At 45.6% G+C, this 24,744-nt stretch overlaps 1 protein-coding gene across 5 annotated transcripts in view; it reads left to right on the plus strand.

The window, feature by feature from the left end:
* LOC111154642 (calsyntenin 1) overlaps window positions 1-24,744 on the plus strand; it is a 78,568-nt gene that overhangs the window by 19,363 nt on the left and 34,461 nt on the right. For 4 of the 5 annotated variants that reach the window (XM_022514399.1, XM_022514401.1, XM_022514400.1 and 1 more), the window contains exon 2: window positions 21,943-22,065. In XM_022514399.1, coding sequence (XP_022370107.1) covers window positions 21,943-22,065 — 123 coding nt within the window. Of the gene's footprint in view, window positions 1-20,066; window positions 20,086-21,942; window positions 22,066-24,744 lie in introns of those variants that run through there. The other variant, XM_022514403.1, reaches the window with a different exon arrangement.

Raw genomic sequence — 24,744 nt, forward strand, 5'->3', positions numbered from 1 at the left:
ACCCAGGCGCCCCGGGAGTTTGTTTTGTTTTGTTTTGTTTCCTTAGGAGTGTTGGATTTTGTCAAATGCTTTTTCTCCTTTTTTTTTTTTTTTTTTTAAGATTTATTTATTTGAGGGACTTCTGGGTGGCTCAGCATGTGCCTTTGGCTCATGTCATGATCCCAGGGTCCTGGAATCAAGTTCTACATCAATCTCCATACTCAGCAGGGAGCCTGTTTCTCACTCTTTCTGCCGCTTCCCCTGCTTGTGCTCTCTCTCTCTCTGACAAATAATATTAGAGAGAGCGTGAGCATGGTGGGGGAGGGACAGAAGGAGGGAGAGGGAGAGACTCTCAAGCAGCCTCCCTGCTGAGTGCAGAGCGCCATTGCCCCATCGCTCCGTTGCCCCGTAGCCCATGGTGGGACTTGCTCTCACGACTCTGAAATCAGGACCCAGAGGTCATGACCAGAGCCAAAACCAAGAGTTGATTGCCCAACCACCCGCATCAGCCAGGTACCCTGTTTTTTCTCCGTCTTCTGATATGATCGTGTAGCTTTTCTTCCTTTACCTATTGGTGTGATGGGTTACATTAATTGATTTTTGTATGTTGATCGAGCCTTACATACTTAGGATAAATCTGACTTGACATGCTGTATAATTCTTTTTATGCCTTATTGATGTAGATTGATGTAGATTTGTGAATGTTTTCTTGAGGATTTTTCCTTAAGAGATATCAGTCTATAGTTTTCATGTAGTATCTTTGCTTGGTTTTGGTATTAGTGTAATGCTGGCCTCATAGAATGAATTAGGAAGTATTCCTTCTGCTTCTGTCTTCTGGAAGGGATTATGGAGTACTGATATAAATTTTTTCTTTACTGTTTGGTAGAATGTATTAGCGAACCCATATGGGCCTAGTACTTTCTATTTTGGAAGGTTATTCATTATTGATTGAGTTTCTTTAGTAGATGTGATATCCCCTCTTTCATTTGTGATATTAGTAATTTGTGTTTTCTCACTTTCTCTCTTTCTCTCTCTTTTGTTATCTTGGTTAGAAACTTATCAGTCTTTATGAAGAACCAATTTTGGTTTTGTTGGTTTTTTGGTTTTTTTTTTTGTTTTTTTGGGGGGGGTCTTTGTTCAATTTTCTTGATTTCTGCTCTTTCACTATTTTCTTCTGCTTACTTTGGATTTAATTTGCTCTTCTTTTTTTTAGTTTCCTAGGATGGAAGCTTAGAGTATTGATTTTAGATCTTCTTTTCTAAAATATGCATTCCATGCTGTTAATTTCCCTCAAAGTACTGCTTTAGCTTTATTCCCCACATTTCAATGAGCTGTATTTTCACTTTCATTAGTTCAGAATATTTTTAGATTTTCCTTGAGATTTCTTCTCTGATCTCCATGTTTTTTAGAAGTATAATGTTTAATCTCCAACTATTTGGGGCTTTCCCAGCTATCTTTATATTACTGATACTTATTTAATCACATTATGGTTTGGGAATAAATGATGTATGATTTTTATCCTTTTAAATCTGTTAAGGTGTGTTTTATGGGCCAGAATGTGGTATATCTTGGTGAATGTTCCAGGTAAGCTTAAGAAGAATGTGTAATCTGCTGTTGTTGGATTAAGTAGTTTATAGATATTAATTATACCCAGTTGATTGGTGCTTTTTAAAAGAGGGGGGGAAAGCATGAGAAAGGCAAACCAAGAAACAAACTCTTTTTTTTTTTTTTTAAGATTTTATTTATTTATTTGACAGAGAGACAGTGAGAGAGAACATGAGAGAAGAGAAGGTCAGAGGGAGAAGCAGACTCCCCATGGAGCAGGGAGCCCGATGTGGGACTTGATCCCAGGACTCTGGGATCATGACCTGAGCTGAAGGCAGTCGCCTAACCAACTGAGCCACCCGGGCACCCTGATTGGTGCTTTTTAGTTCAACTGCGTCCTTACTGATTTTCCCAGGACCCTGGAATCATGGCCTGAGTGGAAGGCAGACGCTTAACCAGCTGAGCCACCCAGGTGTCCCCTGACAATCTTGTCTTTTAATTGGTGGATTTATACCTTTGAAGTTTACAGTGATTATTGATTTGGCTGGTTTAATATCTATTGTCTTAACTACAGTTTTCTTTTTGTTGTCTTGCTCTTTGCTCCTCTCTATGTCTTCCATTATCAAGTACGTTGTTGCTGTTGTTATTTTGAAAAACTATATGTTAGATCAGTTAAGAGTAAGAAAAATAAAAGTTTTTATTTTACCTTATTCATACACCATTGCCCTTCCTTTATTTATGTATGTCTGAGGTTCTGTGTTGTTTTTTTTTAAAGATTTTATTTTATTTATTTGGCAGAGAGACAGCGAGAGAGGGAACACAAGCAGGGGGAGAGGGAGAGGGAGAAGCAGGCTTCCTGCCCAGCAGGGAGCCCGATGCTGCGCTCGACACCAGGGTCCTGAGTTCATGACCTGAGCCAAAAGCAGACGCTTAATGACTGACCCACCCAGGCTCCCCGTTTTGTATTTTTTTAAGGTTTATTTATTTATTAGAGAGTACACATGGATGTGTGCAAGGGGGGTTAAGGGGCAAAGGGAGAGAGAGAATCTCAAGCAGGCTCCGCGCTGAGCAAGGAGCCCAACGTGGGATCAGTCTCGTATCCCTGAGGTGACAACCTGAGCCAAAACCAAGAGTCAGATGTTTCACCAACTGAGCCACCCAGGTGGCCCTTGTTTTGTTTTTATATTTATTCTGGCTGGTGTTCTCTGAGCGTCTGCGGTTTGGTGTCTTTGGGGGAAATTCTGCCATCACTTCAAATATAGCTTCCATTCCGCCCTTTCTTCTCCTTCAGGTGTTTCTGTTACGCACATGTTGCACCTTCTGTGGTTGTCCTGCAGTTCTTGGAGATTCTCTTCTTTTGTTTGTTCGGTTGTTCAGTCTTTTTTCTCTTTGCTTTTCAGTTTGGGAACTTGTGTTGTCATATCCTCAAGCTCAAAGGACGTTTTCTTGGCTGTGTCCAGTCCAGAGACCTTCAAGGCCGTTCTTCGTTTCTGTGACACTGGTCTTGATCTCTAGCACTTCTTTTTTATTCTTGTGTAGGATTTCCAACTCTCTCCTTACATTACCCATCTGTTCTTGCTTGTCATCTGCTTTTCCCATTAAAGCTCTTAGCACATTCATCTAAGTTTTAAAAACTGGTCTCACAATTCCCACACTCCTGCCATATGTGAGCGCTTCTGATGCTCGTTCACTCTCTTCACACTGTGTTGTCGTTTCTCGTGTCTTGTGGCTTTCTACTGGAAAGCGGACATGATGTGCTGGAACTGCAGGAACAGGCCTCCAGTGAGGCCGTGGGCAGGGGTGTGTCCGGCGCTTCCTAGTGCTGGGATTAAGTCAGCCTTGAGTCACCTGTGCTCCGGGACTGTGAACGACGGGGGCACCTTTCAGTCATCCCTCTCCCCCCTGAGCTGGGGCTGGATGGCCAGGGTGGGCTGAGCTGGGGATTTCCTTTCCTCAGGTGGGTTAGGCTCTGATCAAGTAGTTCCTCCCACGGGCAGGCCCCGGTAAAGAGGAGCAGAAGACGACAAACAGGTGTATTTCATAGGGTTTACTCTCCTTTCCCTCTGCCGGAAGCACTGAGGGATTTTCTCTGATACTCCCTGTGAGGAGCTTGTAGGGCTCCCAGAGAGAAAACTCACGAAGTGCGGGGCTCCTGGAGTTTTTAGCTGTCAGCCTTGTCCGCCCGGAGCCCCCGGCTGCTCGTCGGTTTCAGTCCGGGCTCTCTCACTGGGGCTCTGGTTCCTGCTGCGGGCTCCGCTCAGATGAATTGTTCATTCTTTCTCTGTATTCCTGTCCCTACAGTTTAGGGGGGCAGTGATCTGTCCTGTGACCTCACTTCTCTGATGGCATTAGAAGAGTTGTTCGTATTTCAGTTTGTTCAACTTTTTACTTGTTGTTAGGACAACGTGGTGACTTCTGCACTCCTTCCATGCTGGACCAGAAACCACAAGTTCTCAATATAACTTTTTTTTTTTTTTTAAGATTTGTTTGTTTATTTGAGAGGGAGAGAGAGCGAGCATGAGCAGGGGAAGGGGGAGAGGGAGATGCAGGCCTCATTGAGCAGGGAGCCCGATGTGGGGCTCTATCTCAGGACTCCGGGATCGTGACCTGAGCCGAAGACGGATGTTTTACTGACTGAGCCCCCCAGGCGCCCCATCAATATAACATTTTAAACGTAATTCAGTGGCATTTAGTATAGTCACAGTGTTGTGTAACCGCCACCTCTAATTCCAAAATCCCAAAACATTTTCATCACCCCAAGTCACTTCCCTTCCCTTCTCCCCTGAGTCCTTGTTAACCACTAATCTGCTCTCTGGCTCTGGATTTAGTTGTTCTGGACGTTTCATGTAAATAGAACTACACAATATGCGACCTTGTATGTGTGACTTCTGTCACTTAGCCTAACGCTTCCGAGGCTTACTCGCAGTGGTGTTAGGACTCCGTTCCCTCTTAATGGCTGAACAATACCCCACTGCATTTGCCATATCCGTTGATCTGTTGATGGACATTTTGGCTTGTTTCTACCATTAGCTGTTGAGAATAGTGCAGCTGTATTAGGGTGTGAGTATTTGTTTGGGTACCGGGATGGTTTTTTGGGTACATACTGAGGAGTAGAATCATTGGCTCACGCTGTGATTCCTTGTCTGATTTTTGAGGAACCAGCAAACATGCATGAACTATTTTGCATTCCTACCTGCAGGGGTGTTACTATCCCCCACCCCGACATGTCTCAGCTTTTTACGTTTCACAGTAAAGCAGTCCCTGTTCCTTCAACCGTTCTTCATATCACTTACAACTTTATTTCCGAACTCTCTGCCAGCCGGCCTCGTTTCTTTCTCTGTGACGGCTCCAGGGTGCCCCACAGTGTAGGGTACCTCGGTACCTCCGAGGGGGCGGAGGGTTTTGTGGAGCTCTGCTCGCGGGAGCAGAGTTGGAGCGCTGTGGGGCTGGAGCACCCTGGCTTTGCTTTTCTCCCTTCTTGTCACTCAGCTTTATTTAACCAAGTCCTTCCACCGTGCCGGTGTCGAACCACGAACCACCGTTCTCATCTTCTAACTCGGTGCTTTGTTTTCGTGGAGATCTTTGCATTTCGTCTTGCTGTGTGTGACCCACCACCCCATTCTGTCAAGTGACTTTCGATCCTGACTCCACATTCCACCCGTTCATTCTCAAATTTGGTGTAGTGGCTGGAGACAGCCACCTAAGTATGAACTTTGAAAGGCTGTGAGAGACTGTTCTAGGTTTCCCAGGGTTTATTATTCAGTGACCTTTGGGGGGGGGTCATTAAACCCATTTAAGTCCACCCATCTTACTTCCATCAGTTTCCATTTGCCATCTTGTTCTTAGTCACAGGAAAATGGAAGTCTTCGTCAGACGCCTGGTCACAGTTTAACACACTTCTTCTGGAGTGTCGGTTGAGTTGTGGCAAGCACCGTTTTTATTGAGGTGCTTGGCACTTCATGCTTTGTAGGGATGTTCTTTTCCCAGCACCCCTGACTTGCCTGGTAACCCTCTCAAAAGAGGAAATGTGTCGATCACTTGTACTTGTGAAAAATGTTACCAGCTCTTTGTGATTTCTTTTCCTTCTCTAAAGGCACAAAAACCAATCTAGAATTCTTTTCATGATCCGCATGAGGCTCATGGAAATACAGTTTTGAACTGTCCCATCTTCTTCCCATTTTGAACATTCAGGTATAACGTGCTTTGCAGATTCCTTAAAGTTTAGCTGTAGTGTAGTGTAGCAGTTCTGTCCGAACGTTTCCTCTGTGTCCTGTGACTTAAACCTCCTCCTGCCCCGTAACTTAGGAGAAGCGTGTCCTTTTCTTCTTTGTCTCTATGTGTTTCCTAATCTTGGACTGGGCTTCTCTCATCATTACAGAGATTCTGCTCTTTGTACTATAAACATGCTTCTTCTTCTTTTTTTTTTTTTAAAGATTTCATTTATTTATTTGACGGAGAGAGACACAGCAAGAGAGCAAGCGAACACAAGCAGGGGGAGTGGGAGAGGGAGAAGCAGGCTTTCTGCTGAGCAGGGAGCCCAGTGCAGGGCTTGATCCCAGGACTCTGGAATCATGACCTGAGCCGAAGGCAGCCGCTTAACGACTGAGCCACCCAGGCGCCCCTATAAACATGCTTCTTGGGAGACGTGGTGGCAAAATAAGATAGAGCGGTTCTATTTTCTGTATTTATCATAAAAATGTTACATTGCTTTTTAAGTAATGTAAGAACTCTATGTAAAAGCATTTATGTTGCTGTGAGTAGTGTTTTAAGAATGTAAGCAGTGAGCACGAAATAGGGGAGCCCGGACAGAATCTTCAGTTTCCCGACTCGCTGTCCTGGATTTATTAGGCAATTCTTGTCACCTTATGACAGTATTTTGGGAAACAGCTGTTAAGGACTCTGCGTTGATAGTGAACGTCAGCGGGTCTTAAACGCTAGGTGGCCTTTTCTGAACTCTATATGATAAAGTTTTCCATTGTATATGAAGGTCAGGAGACCAAAAAAACACGCAGAACTTGGAAATTACCACCAGACTATTATGTTACCATTCGGGACAGCGCCCTGTCCTGTTTGAATTTGAGACAAATGTGCTGATGATAAAGAAGAAAGGAAAGGGCATTCTTGGTCTGTATTTTCTGATAACGTTGCAGAATAGGAAATTTAGGGAAATCATGGCCCGCATTTTGTTGTCACTGGATTTCTGATGGACCTGCATTGTAAGGGTTAATTGATAAATGGTTGAGTACGAACCAAGAACTTGAAATGTTCTGATCGTGTTTTGGCAGTGAATTTGTTACTGTCATGTTATATATTTAATTCTGTAGAAAACTGCATAAAAATATATGTACTCTGAATCCCTTCCGTGCTCATAAGCTAGGAGCTGAGAGGCGTGAAAGGCTCTGTTCCAAAAATACTTTCTCCTCCAGCAGCTCGCAGCTTGCCTCCACTTCTTACCTTAGTTTCTACTTTTATGTTAAATCATGGACGTTCTTTGCAAAATGCAAGTGTTGTGGGTACCTTAAGTCATTATCGTGACCAGCGCCCCACTCAAGTCCGTTTCCCAGACCAGCGGGCCGGTCTTAGCAGGACTGTGAGGAAGTGGAAGGTTGCCGCGGGTAAGTTTTGACTTGGTGCGAATGAAGAGGTCAGGAAAATCTGGAAGCAAGTACTGGTGGGGGTGGGGGCAGGTGTACACACTGGAAACCCTGGCCTACCAGGGGAAGCTCTGGGAACCTGTTAGGGGCACGTATAGAAGGGCAGTGGATTGACACCGAAGAGAAAGTTCATACCTTTCTATCACTTTGCCTGTGAGAAACACCGTACGTTACATTTCCGAGAATTAATAGTCATGCGTGAGATGATTTTGCTCAAGTGAGGGGGCTCTTGGGCTAAAATAAGCAAGGAGCCAGTGGCCATAGTTGGTACCAGCTATGAGTAAGTGTCCTAGAAAAGCTAAGCCGAAGACGGGTCCCTACCAAAATAGCTCGGAAGTGGGGGAGTTTTGGGGAGGGAGGACAAAGGGCAAGAAAGCATTTAAGAGAGCAAAAGTGAAAATCGCTGTTTCTCTGACAAGGAAACTCTCCAAAAGCCTCTATTCATGAGCCTTCTGTGATACGTTTGTTCTTTGTTGGGGAGTGCGTCAGAACCTCCTGGAGAACGTTCCATTCCAAGCCTGCCCAGCCCAGGTCAGCCTGCCTGACTCAGACTCTGGGCTGGGGCCTCGGAGGTGTCGTCGGTGGGAGGTGTCCCGGGGGTCCTGCCTCACACCGGGCTGGGACCCTGCTGTGGCTCATGAACTGAGGCCTGTCCTTTGCTCTCTGGTTTGGCCTCCCCTCCTCTGTTAGGATACTAATTTTAATAAATACGGTGTCTCCGGTTTAGCACCTCCTCTACTTGCGGCACAGAGAGAAACACCTGAAGGAGGAAGACACGTTCTCCAGCACCATCTCTACCTCCCTTTTCACTCCTCCTCCTAAAACTTAGTTCTGAAACGCACACCCGAGCAGCCGCCACCTGAGGGGACAGAACTTGAGAAAAACCGAGGATCCTCTGGACCTAACCCAGTGCCACCCTCGTGTTGGCAGAGATGATCTCCAAGTCCCCCGGGGATGGAGACCGGCAAACAGGCCCCTTCTTTATCTTCACGCGTCCTGCTGGGGTGCTGTGGGATTCGGGCCGAGTGCCTGCTCTGTTGCCGGGGCTCCCGCAGCTCGGGGCAGGGCTGCGGACTCCAGGGCAACAAGGTTGGCCACCGGGCAGTGGTCACCAGCACCTGCCGGGGATCCCGTGACTCCGGGAGCACGTCCCCCTGGATCCCTCCAGATGGGGCTGCCTCACCCTGAGGGAGACCCCTTGTTCCTTAAACATTAAGAATTATCCTCCCTCTGCCCACTGCCCATTACCTTTGGAACTTCTGGGGAAGGGTTTTGTAAGAGCTTTGGCCTTTGGAAATCTTGCTGTAGCTGGACACAGGGTTCCCATACGAGCGTGGCTGCCACATGACGTTGGTGACATTGAAGAGAGGCTGTGTGGGTCAGTGTGTGAGATAGTTGCTCAGGAGACTAAGAGCAGAACATGGACATTAAATCCCTATTAGACTTGCTGCTTATGTTTTGGGCTGTGCCTGGCCTTTTTTTTTTTTTTTTTTAAAGATTTTATTTATTTATTTGACAGAGATCACAAGTAGGCAGAGAGGCAGGCAGAGAGAGTGAGAGGGAAGCAGGCTTCCCGCCGAGCAGAGAGCCCGATGCGGGACTCTATCCCAGGACCCTGAGATCATGACCTGAGCCGAAGGCAGCGGCTTAACCCACTGAGCCACCCAGGCGCCCCTGTGCCTGGCCATTTCACTTTACGTGGTAAATCTTAATATTGAGTAAAACAAAATTTGATTAGAAAAGTAATCGATTTCTGCACTTGATGCTAGTGAAATGTTTTTGTTTGATTACTAGAAAAGTTTGTGAGTATGATCCTGAGTTACTTTGGAAAATTAAGTGTAACTTCTTAGGAAATTCTAGGTGGTAGAAAAATGGGATAATAAGTCACTGAGGTGTGGTCTCTTTAAATGTAAACAGCAGAAATTTAAGAGTTCTTTAAAATACACACATTTGGGGGCGCCTGGGTGGCTCAGTGGGTTAAGCCTCTGCCTTTGGCTCAGGCATGATCTCAGGGTCCTGGGATCGAGCCCTGCATCAGGTTCTCTGCTGGGCAGGGAGCCTGCTTCCCCCCCTCTCTCTGCCTGCTGCTCTGCCTACTTGTAATCTCTCTCTCTGTCAAATAAATAAAATTTAAAAATCAATCAATCAATCAATCAAGTACACACATTTGGGGCGCCTGGGTGGCTCAGTGGGTTAAAGCCTTTGCCTTCAGCTCAGGTCGTGATCTCAGGGTCCTCGGATCAAGCCCCAAGTTGGGCTCTCTGTTCGGTGGGAAGCCTGCTCCCTCCACCCCTCTCTGTCTGCCTCTCTGCCTACTTGTGATCTATGTCTGTCAAATAAATAAATAAAATCTTAAAAAAAACAACAACAACAACTAATTAGGGGAACAAAAAGGAAGCAACCCTCCAGGAAGTTGTTTTATATCTTTATTGTTATTTTTTTTATTCTCAATAAGAGGATGTTTTTATTATTTACTTCTTACCATTATTCAAAGCATACGCTGTCATTTCAACTTCAAATTAACCTCTTTGTTTCTTTCAACCCTTCTTTTTCACTAGCCTATACCTCCTCTGGAAATGTAGCACCAATGTCACACCTTATTTGTATCTCCTCCCTGGTCTGTTTCCCCAGGGTAGCACTTGGGGAAGTCTCCTGTGAACTGTTAAGATATTGTTGCTAAAGGTAATAGAAGTAAAGTTTGAGAAGGGCCCCGCATAAAAGAAACATAGTGTTACAATTTGATTTCCAGTTAAAGTTGAGCCTCTGGATGAAGATGCCAGACTTTTTAGGGTCATTGATAGAGATTTCACTATGTTTTAGGATTGCGATTCTTTTTTTTTTTTTTAAAGATTTTATTTATTTATTTGACAGACAGAGATCACAAGTAGGCAGAGAGGCAGACAGATAGAGAGGTGGAAGCAGGCTCCCTACAGAGCAGAGAGCCCGATGTGGGGCTCGATCCCAGGACACTGGGACCATGACCTGAGCCGAAGGCAGAGGCTTTAACCCACTGAGCCACCCAGGTGCCCCTAGGATTGCGATTCTTAACCTGGACTTGTTTCAGCAAGAGCCTGAAGCCCCTAAAACATCCTGCCAAGTGTTTTGTATGTTTGCATTTTTTCCTTGGGAGGGGGTTTTGTGGCTTTCTGTAGATTCCTAAAAGAATCCATAATGTGAAAAGGTGATGAATTTTGCTTTGGGAAGTCATGCTACTTCCATTAACAGTTCTCCAGTTAGTTGAGTTGGGGGACACTGTATTGAAGCCAGACTTAATATTAGAAACATTCATTCCACTTGACTTTTTTTTATCCTAATTTTAAAAATCACATTTCAGATCATTACACTCTGATTTCTCAGAAATAGCATTGTGACTGTTGCTGTCTCTTGCCTAATCATGTATCTGAATCTCTTTTAGAAAATCAGTCTTTAAAAAAAAAAAGAAAAGAAAAGAAAATCAGTCTTAGTGGTAAGCAAAATTGAGCACACAAAGTGCCTAGAACATAGCTGATGATCAGTGAGTAGCTGCTGTATTGGATGTTGAATATACAAAACTGAGTATTATTTAAGCCAGTAAAAAAATTTTTTTTAAGATTTTATTTAATCTCTATACTTAACATGGGATTCGAATTTACAACCCCAAGATCAGGAGTCACACGCTCCACTGACCGAGCCAACCAGGCATCCCTCAGGCCAGTAGAGTTTTCAGGTCAACACAGAAGTGAATTGAAATATATTACTGAAATACTGTTTTTTAAAGATTTTTTTTACTTATTTGAGAGAGAGAGAATAAGCATGCATGAAAGAGGGTAAACGGGGAAAGGCGGGGAGGTGGCGGGCAGAGGGAGAACAGCCTCCCTGCTAATAAGCAGGGTTGATCCCAGGACCAGCGAGACTGTGACCTAAGCCAAAAGCAGACACTTAATCAACTGAGCCACCCAGCTGCCCCATATTATTGAAATACTTTTTAAAATGACAATCTCAGTAAAGCTGCTTGGGGAAAAAAAATCCTCAATACAGTATTAGCAAATCAAATCCAACAATGTCTAAAAAGAATTATACACCATGACTGAATGGGATTTATTCCAAGTACACAGGGCTATTGCAGTATTGAAAACAACTAATAATCTGGGGCGCCTGGGTGGCTCAGTGGGTGAAGCCTCTGCCTTCGGCTCAGGTCATGATCTCAGGGTCCTGGGATCGAGCCCCACATTGGGCTCTCTGCTCAGTGGGGAGCCTGCTTCCTCCCTGCACCCCCGCCTGCCTCTCTGCCTACTTGTGATCTCTCTGTCAAATAAACAAATAAAATCTTTTAAAAAAAATCAATAATCCACCATATCAACAGGTTGAAGAAGAAAAATAACCTGATCATGTCGATCAGAGCAGAAATAACTGTTGACAAAATCTAATACCCATTCATGACAAAAATTCTCAGCACGTTAAGAATAGAGGGGAGGGGCGCCTGAGTGGTTCAGCGGGTTAAGCCTCTGCCTTTGGCTCAGGTCATGATCTCAGAGTCCTGGGATCGAGCCCCACATCAGGCTCTCTGCTCTGCGGGGAGCCTGCTTCTCCCTCTCTCTCTGCCCGCCTCTCTGCCTACTTGTGATCCCTCTCTCTGTCAAATAAATAAATAAATATAAAAAAAAAAAAAAGAGTAGAGGGGAACTCTCTCAACCTGATAAAGAACAGTTACAGAAAAACCTGATTAGTAAATAATACTTGTTGGTGAAAAAGGAAAGTTGTGGAAACCACAAAAGCATTATCGTTTAAAGTTTTTTCTTTCAGAGCAGTAGACTTTCTGATGAAATGCGCCAGAGAGATATATTTGGTTAAATCGTTTGCTGTAGCAGCACTTCCAGGTAAATATGACTCCTGATTGGGTATTTGATGCTACGAAGTAATTGTGAATTATTTAGGTGATAATGCCCTTAGAGTTTTCCAAAGAGTTGTTACCTTTTAGAGATGTATGTTGCGGTATTGAGGTGTGAGGTGATATGAAGTTTGGGATTTGTTTCAAAATACTTGAAATTGGCGGCAGTGCGGGTGTAGAAATCAAACAAGATTGGCCCTGTGTTGCTAATTGTAGTGGAGGAGTGACGGGCACTCTGAGTTCATTATTCTGGCCTGTCTACTTTTGTATCTTCTATAATATAGGAAGATAAAATTCCTCGACGTAAAACTGGTTTGGTCATGCCCCTTAGGATGGCTACCATCAAAACCCAGAAAAGAGTAAGTGTTGGTGGGCATGTAGGGAAACCAGAGCCCTCGTGCGCCGGTGGTGGGAACGTAAAATGGTGCGGCCGCTATGGAAGACAGTTCGACGATGCCTCAAAACATTAAAAACAGAATCACTTGCATCCAGCTTGTCCACTTCTGGGTATTTATCCAAAAGAATTGAAAGCAGGATCTCTAGAAGATACTTATCATATTCATGACCGTGTTATTCACAAGAGCCAAAAGGTGCAGCAACCCAAGTGTCCATTACTGAGTGAGGATAAAGGAAGTGTAGTATGTCCGCACAACGGAATGCAGTTCAGCCTTGACTAGGAGGGAAATTCTGACACAATATATAACGTGAATCAGCCTCGAGGACTTTATGAGAAGTGAAATAAACCAGTCATAACACAAGTACCTACCTACTGGAGATACCAAACATAGTCAAATTCATAGAGACAGAAAGTAGAATGGTCACCAGGAGCTGGGTGCGGGGGGGGCGGAGAATTAGGGTTTAATAGGGACAGTTTCGGTTTGATGACGAATGGTACACCTAACAAGCTAAGATGGTTAATTTTATGTTGTATTTGACTCCACAATTAAAACAACTTGTTGGAATTTGTAGGAATGATTAGAAGGCCCCCTTTAATCCTTGAGAAGTTGGGTTTATAAAAAGTGTGATTTCACTCCCTAAGAATTCTTTTGCAGAATGTGCTTTAAATGAATATTTTAATCAACCATAACATAAGCTCTACAAGGTCAGGGACCGTTTAATTCACCATTGTCTGTCAGCACAGAGGAGACCACCTGGGGCTCAGTAAAGAGTAGACGAACGGGTGGATGGGTGGTTGGGTGGATGGGTGGACGGACGGATGAATGGATGGGGGAGTGGACAGACGATGGGTGGAGTATGTGGCTGGGTGGATGAGTAAAAGAAAGAAAAAAGCAGCCCCTCTCCCTGGATTCTCCCCAGTCCTGTTGTCCCTCCTAAGCTTTCAGCCCCTGCACTGTCATGGGGCACCTGTGGCTCACCTCTGACTGGCTCAGTGATTCCGCTCTCCCCCCTCCTGTCACTTCCACCGTGAGGCCTATGAGCTTCCCTCAGGCGCAGCACTGGGAAGCTCCCCGCGCTTCCTCCTTCGCTGCCTCCCCACTTTGCCTACACGGTGAGATTTGAACTTGTGAAAGTGCATCGAGGCTCCTCCCCAATCTGCTCCTGCTTCCTCTCTGGTCTTATCTCATGGCACCCCCCTGTGGGCCATGTTCCCGGCCACCTGGAACCACGGGAGCTGTCCAGCCTGCCAGCGTGGCTGACAGAGCCCACACTCCCCCAGGGCCGGTTTGAGGGACCAGCCGGCCTCCCTGGCAGGTCACCATTCCTACCTTTTGTGAGATGGCAGCGCTTACCGTGAGTGCTCCTGGTGGCCGTGTGCCACACGTGGAGTGCTTGTCCCGTGAAGAGGGAATAAACACAGGAAACTTGCCACTGTACTACTCAGAAGACTAGATATTGGCTTAATTTAAGGATTTATTTCACACAGAAATGTCTTATTTTAAAAATGAATTTCAGGGACACCTGGATGGCTCAGTCATTAGGCATCTGGGCTCAAGTTGTCATCCTGGGGTCCTGGGATCGAGCCCCACGTCAGGCTCCCTGCTTGGCAGGAGGCCTCCTTCTCCCTCTCTTACTTCCCCTGCTTGTGTTCCCTCTCCCTGTCTCTTTCTCCCTCTTAAATAAATAAATAGATAAATAAAATCTTAAAAAAAAAAAAGACATGAACTTCACATTAATGTGCACATAAATTATAAAATTGGTATTTTGAAGCCTGCAAATGATTTTAATGTGGAAGACCTTGGTTTTCCTTAAGGAACTGGGTATGTCAGTGCTTCTCGAGGGATCTGGGGAAGGCGTTTGCCCCCTGGGCACATTGGCAATGTCTGGAGACATTTTTGGTTGTCACAGTTGGGGGGTTGCTGCTGGCCTCTAGTGGGTGGAGGCTGGCGTTGCAGCCAAACATCTTGTAGAGCCCGGGGACGGCTCCGGCACGGAGAGCCCTCAGTGCAGAACTTTTGAGAGACCCTGAGCTACATGATAGAGATTTTCCCAGCACCTGAGAATTATATTTATTTGGGATTGTGATGAAACCCTTAAGCCTATGATTACATATTTTGTCTAGAGGTTCTTTGGAAGTGTTCCATTTTAGAAAAAAGTTACGAGTAATTTTTAAAAAATGTGTTTTACAAAGTCAGAGGAAAGTGATGCTGTGTTAATGAGAGCATTACGAGGCAGCTGAACGGGGGAGCTGCTATTTGTAAATTTCATGCAGTGTCCCCAGTTAATTAAAAAGTTTCCTCTTTCAAAGAATGCCACTTTTTTTTGGTTTGTTTGTTTGCTCTTTGTTTTTCACTTCACAGTATTACTGTGTATAATACTACTTAATACCTTTCTTTCCTGAGTAAAAGGGATAAAGTGGGGCCCCGAGAGGGTTCGAAACTGTAGGGATTTTCTGTAGCCCTGGGCTGTACTCAGCACGAAGATGATGGGGAGGTCATCATGGGAATGCCTCCTAAGTCTCCTTAGCTCTGTCCTAGCCGTTACTTCTGAAACCTAGCTCTGGCTTATAATTAATCTATCCACAAGTACTTACTGAGCACCTGTGTGGCAGGCCCAGACTGGGCTCTTCACTTAATGTTATTTATGATCCACCAAACAAGGTTGTGGAAGGTGATCCCATTCCTGATTTACGATGCAGAAATAGGCAGGGAGTGTTTGAAGAATCCACACCTCGTTACAGAGCAAATCAGAAACAAAATTTGCTTCCTTACTACATTCTGTCCAATCCCAAAGTTCCTGTCTTTTCCACCAGACTGCACTGTCTAAAACTTCTAATAGCATCTTGCTGTCTGAGGAATCAAGGGAGCTCACTGGTGTAGGGGGACGCTCACCGTAAGTTCTAAGTCCGGCGCCTCTCCAGCCGCCCCTCATTATACTCTTAGAGCCCTGATTCCCCAGTCTTGCTGGTCCTGGAATGTGGCCTATGCCTTACCACCTTTAGAGCCGATACACATTTTTATTCCTTTGAAATACTTCCTCACTCCCAGGAGACCTCAGTTATCCTTTCACAGGTGTCCTAGGGAGATCTCCACTTGCACTTGGATGGACCCTAGAGCTGCCCTCAGGGATTCCCAGCCCCTCTTCCAGACACGTGGTAGGATGGCACCTCTCTGTCCTGGTAGGCTTGGGAGGGGCCATGTGGTAGTTCTGGCTGAATGAATTGGAAGCCATGTGTCCCCTCTGGGTGGAAGGTGTAGCTCCCATGAGAAGACCCTCCACGGTGCCCACCCTTTCCCTCTGGCCCAGGGCCTGGCCACATTTGAGATGGTGGCTCCTTGATCATGTCGTCCTCTGCTGACTGATGAAGTTCCCAACCCTGGATGAGTCCCCTTCTGTAGTTCTCTTACCACTGTATAGCCCTTTAGTTACAGCCACGCCGTTTTGGAATGTTGTAGATGGTTGTTGCTAGGTTTGTGTTCTCTGAAGAGATTGTGATTTGATTCCCCAAAACCCGGCACCTTGCAGTGTGCTTATGTATAGTAGGTCTTCAGGAAAGGTCTCTTGGAACGAAATCAAAGTCCATGGGATATGAAGCCAAAAGGACCTTTGACCTTAAGCGGGGATGGTCTGATTTAAATAAGAATTTATGACTGGGGACTGTACTGAAGAGAGTCTGTGAGAATGTGTGCCTTTTTACATTTTGATTTTGGGGCTGTATATTTTATTTACTCTAAAATTTCTTTGAGGTAAAAAAGAATCAGCTGGAGATTTTATACTTACGTAGTGTAGGGCGTGTTTCTGTGCAGATCGTCTGTAGCAGAGGGCCTGGTGACTGCGATTACTTTCAGCTCCTTCCATGAGGAGAGGGCTGGAGTTCTTCATCCACGCCCATCAGAGGTACCTGTCGTCATCTAGCGGCAGCATTCCTTCATTGCAGATTCTTCTGCCAGCCCGAGATGAAAAGCTAACAAAGCATCACACTGGGTAGGATTTGCTGTGAAATGCTGGCAGTCTAGTAAGACACTCATCTGTTGTTATTTATTACTTCATTCTTGGCCCAGTGTGATGAACCTGGGTTTCTGGGAATGAGAAGGGGCATACATCAAGTTCTCTTTCGAAAACAGCAGATGTCTCTTTATAGTAGAAGAAAGAAGTCAGAGGGGAACTGCTTGGTGCCGGGTTGATGTCAAGGCCACAGCACCCCAGCTCCAGAGCCACTCTGTGAGGGTGGGTGACTTGTGTGGCCTGGATGAGGGGCCAGCCACTCCTCAGCCCACGGGGTTGGGATGTACTCAGGAGGCCTAAGTATTCTATTTGAAGTTAACCCTGAGATGGACTGTTGTGTTCCTTTCCTCTTGATTTTTATTTTTAAAAAAGATTTCATTTATTTGTTTATTTACTTGACACACACAGAGAGAGAGAGAGAGAACACAAGCAGGGGGAGTGGGAGAAGCAGGTTCCCCACCAAGCAGGGAGCCCGAAGTGGGGCTCGATCGCAGGACATTGGGATCATGACCCAAGCCGAAGGCAGATGCCCCAACCCACTGAGCCACCCAGGGGCCCCTCATCTTGGTTTTCAAATTGGTGGCAATTTCTAGTGATTAAAATCATTAGGATTTTAATGGGTGGCTCAGTTGGTTAAGCGCCCGGCTCTTGATTTTGGCTCAGGTTGTGATCTCAGGGTCATGAGATGGAGCCCAGTGATGGGCTCTGTGCTCATTGGGGAGTCTGCTTGGGTTTCTCCCTCTCCCTCTGCCCCTCCCTCCACTAACATTCTCTCTCAAGTAAATAAGTAAATCTTTAATAAAATAAAATAAAATCTACCACAGCCGCAAGACTAGCTGTGTCCTAAAATCATAGGTGTGTACCCAGATGGAACTTAGGTATATGGAAAGTCTGATTACTCGCCTTGCTGTTCCATGATTTTAATTAAGACTGTGCCATTCAAAACCAAGTGGACTTTTTAATGATCTAGGATGTGGTGAAATGAATCCGGTGAAGACTCTCAATGTAGGTGACATGTTCTTTTATTTGTGATTTTTTGGGGGGAAGATTACAGAAATACCATTCACTTGTTTCTATAAATACTTGATAAGGCCAATTGAATGTGATGAAATATTTAAAATATCATTTATTAAATATTTAAAAGTTCAGTCCTTGGAACTGGCCGAATCTCTTCATTCTACTGCCGGCTGAAAGGAGCAATTTATAAATTCTGAAATACAAAATTAGAATACTGGGGATATAGCTATACAATTCTTTTTGCCTTGAAGCATTAGCTGTTTTCAGCTACAGGCCTTTCTTTTTTCTTCCTTTCTTTTCTTTTTCTTTTCTTTTTTTTTTCCCAAAGATTTTATCTTTGAGTAATCTCCACACCCAGCATGGGGCTCGAACTCCCCACCCTGCGATTGAGAGTTGCAGGCTCCACTGGCTGAGCCTCGGGGCGCCCCGCTACGGGCTTTCCCATTAGGGCAGCAGAAGGGCACACACTGTGCTCTCTCCCATCACAGACTTCCTGCAGTGTGCTCGGCCTGGCATTTCCACACTCCTACTGCGCTGAATACAGTCATTCGGCTTACGCGTGAGGACTCTTTTTTTTTTTTTTTTTAATATTTTATTTATTTATTTGACAGACAGAGATCACAAGTAGGCAGAGAGGCAGGCAGAGATAGAGGAGGAAGCAGGCTCTCCACCGAGCAGAGAGCCCGATGCGGGGCTCGATCCCAGGACCCTGGGATCATGACCCGAGCCGAAGGCAGAGGCTTAACCCACTGAGCCACCCAGGCGCCCATGCGTGAGGACTCTTAACGGACTCGTACCCCGGAGTGACCTTCAGCTTTATTTGCTGTGCTTATAGCTTTATTACTAAAACCTTAAATATGCAAACAAATCAGAATCATATAGAGCCATTAATGGTGCACGGTTAATAGTAAGTCGGACTCACATCTTCTGTTTTAAAATGAGATTAGTGACAAAAACCTGGGGGCTTTGCCCCATGTCCCTTCAGGTGGCCTGTTTCTCAGTATTGTCTGTACCTGCGGGCCGCGTTCCAGCTCTGTCTTGGCTCCATGTAACGAGCTGTCTGGGGAGGATGGGAGTCTCGGCCACTGGGTGAAACATTCAGCCCAACTGCACGGGGAGCTTGTTTCCTGTGTTGAGTGGGACCTTCTCTGAGCAGCAGCTGCGGCAAACTGTGAGGGCCCCAGCACGTTACTCCCCCAGTGATTCGCCTCTGTCCTGGGTTGTATTTCTGAACAAGGGCAGGGGGAGCCTAACATCTGGATCCTCTTTTTCACCAAATTTCTTGTCCTGGCCGCAGGGCAGGAAGGATATATTTTCCAAAGGCCCTTCAAATTTTTGGTCTTTATAATTGGGGTTTGGTTTCACAGCACACCTCCTTATAATCTAATCACAGCTTCCCTTTCCAGGCAGATTCCCACAATATTTTCATGTATTCTGTGCCTCCAGATTCTCTAGTCTCCTTTACTTGGAACAAACATCCACCTGCCAGAAACAAAAAAGCAAAAAGCACCTCCCCAATACTAAAAACACCAAATCAGGAGTGCCTGGGTGGCTCAGACGTTAAGCGTCTGCCTTCGGCTCGGGTCATGATCCTAGGGTCCTGGGATTGAGCCCCGCATCGGGCCCCCTGCCCAGCAGGAAGCCCGCTTCTCCCTCTCCCACTCCCCCTGCTTGTGTTCTCTCTCTCACTGTATCTCTATCAAGTAAATGAGTAAAATCTTCCAAAAAAAAAAAAATCATACCTGTTTTTTGGTTCTCAGTACCAAAATTATCTTCCTATGAGAGAATTTACAAACCAGAACACTGACTTAATTGTACTGGACATGAGGTGCCTTATATACTCATCCATCTACCCAGTAATCCTGAGTAACGACACAGTGCTAGGTGCTGGGAATTAACGAACAAGAGGTCTCCCTCTCGTGGAATCTGTGTTTTTGTTCCCATATGAGTGGAGGAAGAGAAGTCCTAGCAACACCTAATGCCATTTACTAAGCGTCAGACTCTATCCTGAGCATTTCACCAAACCAGCCCATCAGATGGGTACTACTGCTGTCCTCAGTTTATGGATGGGGAAACTGAGGCCCACGGAGGAAGCTGGGTAACCTGCCCTGAGGCCCCAGACTGGCACCACTGCCCTTTCCCTGACAGTGTGGCAAGGAGTAGCAGAAGAAAAGGAAAAAAGGAAGTGGGGACCAGAGCAGCAGGTGCTGTAGTTGAAGGAGGGAAGGTTCCAACAGAGACCTGAGGTGATGGGTCCCCTGAGACCCTGTCAGGTCTGAAGAGGTCAGAGCTATTTTAATAACGGTAAGACGTTACTTGCCTTGTCCTCCTCCTCTCTTGCGTGCCTGCTGGAGCTCTCTAGAGGCTGCAAGACCTGCGACCGTGCAGCGGGCTAGCTGGGAGAAGCGAGGACTCAGCTGACTGTAGAAAGATCTGCAAACATGTAATGCATCGCCGCTCTTCTTTGTAAACTCTGTTTTTAAAAAGTACAGTTACTTCTACAAAAATTTATTTATATTAACATGTAATGGGTTTATTGTTTTTAAAAATGAATTGATACATAGTACAGTATTTCCTGATTTTGATCCCCAGCGCAGTAAATGCTGATTAGGTCGCCAGGTAATAGATCCTCCATGAACAAAAGCCACATGGGATCCTCGGTAAGACGGTGTCCGTGGGCTCGAGAGCACAGATGGAGCAGCGTCCTTCTGGGTGCCGTGTGAGGGTCCCATGCGGGGGGGCACGGATGAGGTTGGTTAGATTTTGTAAACAGTCCAGGTGAGCAGCACAGACAATGAGAAGTGGCTCGGTCTGGATTGATTGTGTGTGTGGACTTTCTTCTTTAATTGCGGTGACACACCTGTAAAACCTCCCATTGCACGTGCACGCTGCGCCAAGCACATGCATTCGCGAAGCCGTGCAGCCCATCCCGGAATGGTTTTCAAGTTGCAAAACCCAAACTCTGTACCCGTGAACCAACAACTCCCATGGTCTGGGTTTGAAAGTGAAGACTACGGGATTTGCTCTTGGTTTAGAAAAGGGGTGCGTAAGTGTCTGGTAACGCGCTGTCAGTTAGCAGGATGGTAGGTGCTTCCACGCGCGTGTCGGATGGCACACGGGCTCCGCCCCCCGTGCGCCTCGTCGGGGTAAATGCAGGCGAAGCCCAGTCTCCCGTTGTCCCGTGGTGGTCGTCCCACGACCGCAGACACGTAGGATCCCATCATGGCTCCATAATGAATCTTCATTTTAGCTCCTTCTGAAGGTGGACTCGCGGGAAAGAACCAAGGAATTTATTCCACAAATAGGAAATAAAGCTTCCTACCATTCCTTCTGTTTAGACGGTTTCAACTGGGGCGCTCCTTGGTGCATACACACGCTGAGGTTATAACGTGAGCCTCCTTAGGTGAAGGCAAAAAGAAAGGGAAGGGTTTGGGCTGCCCAGACCGTGCTGGGGGAAACAGAGACTCAGAGGGCCCTGGCTCTGAGCGGGAGAAGGTCTCTCCCAGGCCCCCTGGGAGCCGAGCCCCAGGCAAAACGGAGAGGAAAGAAACAGATTTCTTCGGGGGAGCGGAGGACAGCGTGGCAGTTCTTACCTTAGGAACAAAGCATCAGTGCCGGTGCCCAGCCAGCAAGGACACAGGTCGCTCCTCCAGGAATCTGCCCCAGCCTTGCGGGTTGTGCGCGTGTCCCTGGTGTACAGATGAGACTGAGATGAAGGGGACACTTCTGTGCTCAAGGTCACACAGCCAGTAATAGAAGGGAGCTGGAATCTGACCTTGACGCCACCTGACCCTCAAAGTGGGTTATTTGTAAACACTGTTTACAGGCAAGTTTTTCAGAAATCTTGTGTTTAGTTATATTTATATTCTATATATGTAATTTTATATTCATAAATTTTCTTTTACATTTTTATTTGTAATGCTCGTTTTAAAATTAGGTAATATATTATTGTTGCTCTAAAGAAGTGATAGTATATTTTTCTTTGTAACTTTCCTGTGCCGGTTAAAAACAGATAGTTTGTCTATAGCCATCAGTCTTTTAATTTCTAGAGTAGTTTATTTCTTAATTCTCATTACTTCATAGATTCGGTTTCTACATTACTTACTCTGGAATTCAGAATTTCATCCCATTAGGGTCTTCATACAAGTGTCTGGGTGGCTCAGTTGGTTAAACGTCTGCCTTCAGCTCAGGTCATGATCTCAGAGTCCTAGAATTGAGCCCCATGTCGGGCTCCCTGCTCAGCTGGGAGTCTGCTTCTCCATCTCCCTCTGCCCATGCCCCCTGCTCGTGTGCTCTCTCTCACTCTCTCTCAAATAAATAAAATATAAAAAAAACAAAAAACAAGTGTTGCCTTCCAGACTCCTAAGTCTTTTATTATTTTAGTAACAGATGTGTGTCTTTGAAAGCAATGGAGTTTAAAGTAATGATTCTGACCTGGTCTTTTCCGTTTCTTCTTTTTCTCTTTTTAATACACAGCTAACAAGCACAAACCGTGGCTCGAGCCCACCTATCATGGCATAATCACAGAAAACGATAACGCGGTGCTCCTCGACCCTCCGCTGATTGCCCTCGATAAAGACGCACCTCTGCGATTCGCAGGTACGAGTGGGGCTTTCGTCTCACGGTTGACAAATACGGACTGCGTGCAAAGCATCTCACGTGTCCCGTTCAGATTTTATCTGAGCTTTTCTGAAAACATCTGATAGCTGAGAGGGGTTTGTGGCTTCTGTGTACGACACTTTTTTCTTTGGATTTTAATAGTTGGAGTAGCTGAAAAAAAGCCTGTCCTTGCTGAAAAGCAAAATATTTATCTCATCATCGTGTTCCTTGGTGTGACCAGATAGAGAACACGTAGACCAGGGTATCTCAAACTGGCGTGCGCACAGAGCCCCTGAGGCTCGTGTCACAGTGCAGATCTGGGAAGGGGAGTTGGCGGGGCGGGGGGGGACCTCTGGATCTGCCTTTCTGACCTGTTCCCTGGTGCTGCTGGCTTGTGAGTGGCTCGAGGGTGTCCTTGCGTCACCCAGACGTCAGGTACTGGGAAAGACTGAGCTGAAAAACAGAGCTGTGTTTGTAGAGGAATCCTTTTGGCTTAGGTTTTTACTCTTAATAAATTTTTGACGTGAGTTGCTTCGCAAGATTGTAACCTGAGTATTTATAAGAGACGAATCTCTGGGATTGCTTTGGAGGTTTTCTTCTTTATAACATTTAAAAGCACTTTCCAGATCAGAACTGTGCCTGCTTCTGCATAGTGACCGCAGTAGCTCCCTTAGCTGAGGTGAGGGGGAAGTGCTGCTTTACCCTGCCTTGGCCTCAGAGTCAAAACTGACATTGTGACAGTAATTTCTTTGAAGACTAGTTTTTGTAGGATATTTTTCCCGAACACAGTTTCTCATATTAAAGAAGGAGCTCTCTTTGCCTAGGGACAGATAAGGACGATTCAGCGAGCTCATATAAGTCTATCATACATTAATGTTACTGTGGTAAATTGAGGGAAGTGAATGTGTGGTCATTTCTGAAGAGCGGTTTTTACAATGAACGTGTTCCTCACACTCTGTTCGAGTGCCACATCCCATCTCAGGAACATAACCCAAGCACCGGTTTGCACTACTCGAGTCAGTGGTGGAGACAGACCAATCAGTTTTACCTGTTTATTGGTTTTTACAGAGAAACCCAATGAGATGGCCTGGAGAGGAAGCGCTCTGTGCTGTGAACACACACAGTGTTTGTCTGCCAGCTGGGGTGGTTTGTTTCATTTTTTTCCCCCAGATTTAAAACTGTTTCAACATTGCGCATTGGTTTTCTCTGTAACTACGTAGGTTTTGGGGGGTGGGTGTCATGTATATATTTATACACCGACCTCCCATGGGTACCGTAATGGTTATTGTGTTCAGTTCTCCTCGGGAGTGGGACATTTAGTGTTGTCTAAGTAACCTTATCGGGTCATCTCGCTTGAGTTTTTGAGTGGACTTACACATTTTGTGCATTTTAAGAGCTGACTGCAGTCAGGGTTCCAGGCTCCCTCGCTCAGGTCTCTGGAGTATCTGCTGCAGACCTGTTATGTCTAGAGCCGCCTCCTGCTCCGCTAATAATAAGGAACGTGTGTAACGTTTGCGACGTTCCCAGCACTGTTCTGAGTGCTTTACAAACACACATTTGTGTGTAACCCTCCAGTCTCGTGAGGTAAGCCCGCTTCCTGCCATCCCCGCTTTGTTTGTTTCTTTCGTCTTAAAGTCAGTACATTTTTATGTAAGGAATTTCACATGTGAGTCCTTCCACTCCCAGCCACCTTAGTTCCTCCAGAGTCGGAATCGCAGTCTCGAATATAGCCCTTTCCGAAAGAACTTTGGTTCGGTCCCACTTGTCACTGCCTCACTCACAGTTCTTGTGGTTGGGCTCCTTTGACCCCCACTTGAATATGGACACACTTCAAAATTTCCCCTCATGTTTTAGGTCGGAGTAGTTGGATCTGCCTGGTTCTGAATTTCAGACACCCTCTTAACATGAAGAAGTTCAAACCGTGTTCACCCTGGAACGCTCACCCCCAGCACTGGGCAGGCCTGGGGGATACGCCAACACCTTGAAGTCCAGACATGGTGTTCTCAAGTGAAAAGCCCGAAAAAAGGAAGCATGTTTGTTTCATGTCAACATAAAAATTAGAATATTAAATTCAGTGTAGCTGAGCTTTCTCTTCTGTCGTGTGCTTTTAGTCATTTTGTGGTCCTGGACCCCAGCTTCCTGATGACCAGCGTCCCCACCATGACTTTCCCCCGTTTTAGGTGTCGGTTCCTTCTTATCCGTATCAATACTCAGACTGAACGGTGAGTTCTGGGCTTCGAGGCAGCACTTATCTTGTGCTTTTGCCTACGTCTTTGTCCACAAACAAAACAAGAGCAAACGCAAGTGCTTTTTGCCCTCCCCGTTTCAGGGAGGGGAAGCTGGAACCCAGAGCAGTGACCTCATCTGTCAGCACGTGTCAGAGGCAGGGCGGCTCTTTGCCGAGATGAAGCCATGGTGGGCATGGCAGGAAGCTGAATGGAAGCCGGAAGTGAAATGCACTTTGAAGGAAAATATCATATTAATAAAATGTCATCGTATTTTTTCTTTCTCATTGGATTGAATGTTATTGCAGCATTTATCAAAACCTAATGTATTGTCATGAATGAAGTAATATTTATTTTAAAGTTGTGTGTTTTTAGGGGTTCCCAGCTGTTTTTTATTTTTTTATTTATTTTTCCAGCTGTTTTTTTATTGATGTGCGAAAGTTAACATAGTGAG

This window comes from Enhydra lutris, unplaced genomic scaffold, assembly GCF_002288905.1.
Source record: "Enhydra lutris kenyoni isolate GAN:26980312 unplaced genomic scaffold, ASM228890v2 scaffoldscaffold38, whole genome shotgun sequence".
Classification (NCBI taxonomy): domain Eukaryota; kingdom Metazoa; phylum Chordata; class Mammalia; order Carnivora; family Mustelidae; genus Enhydra; species Enhydra lutris.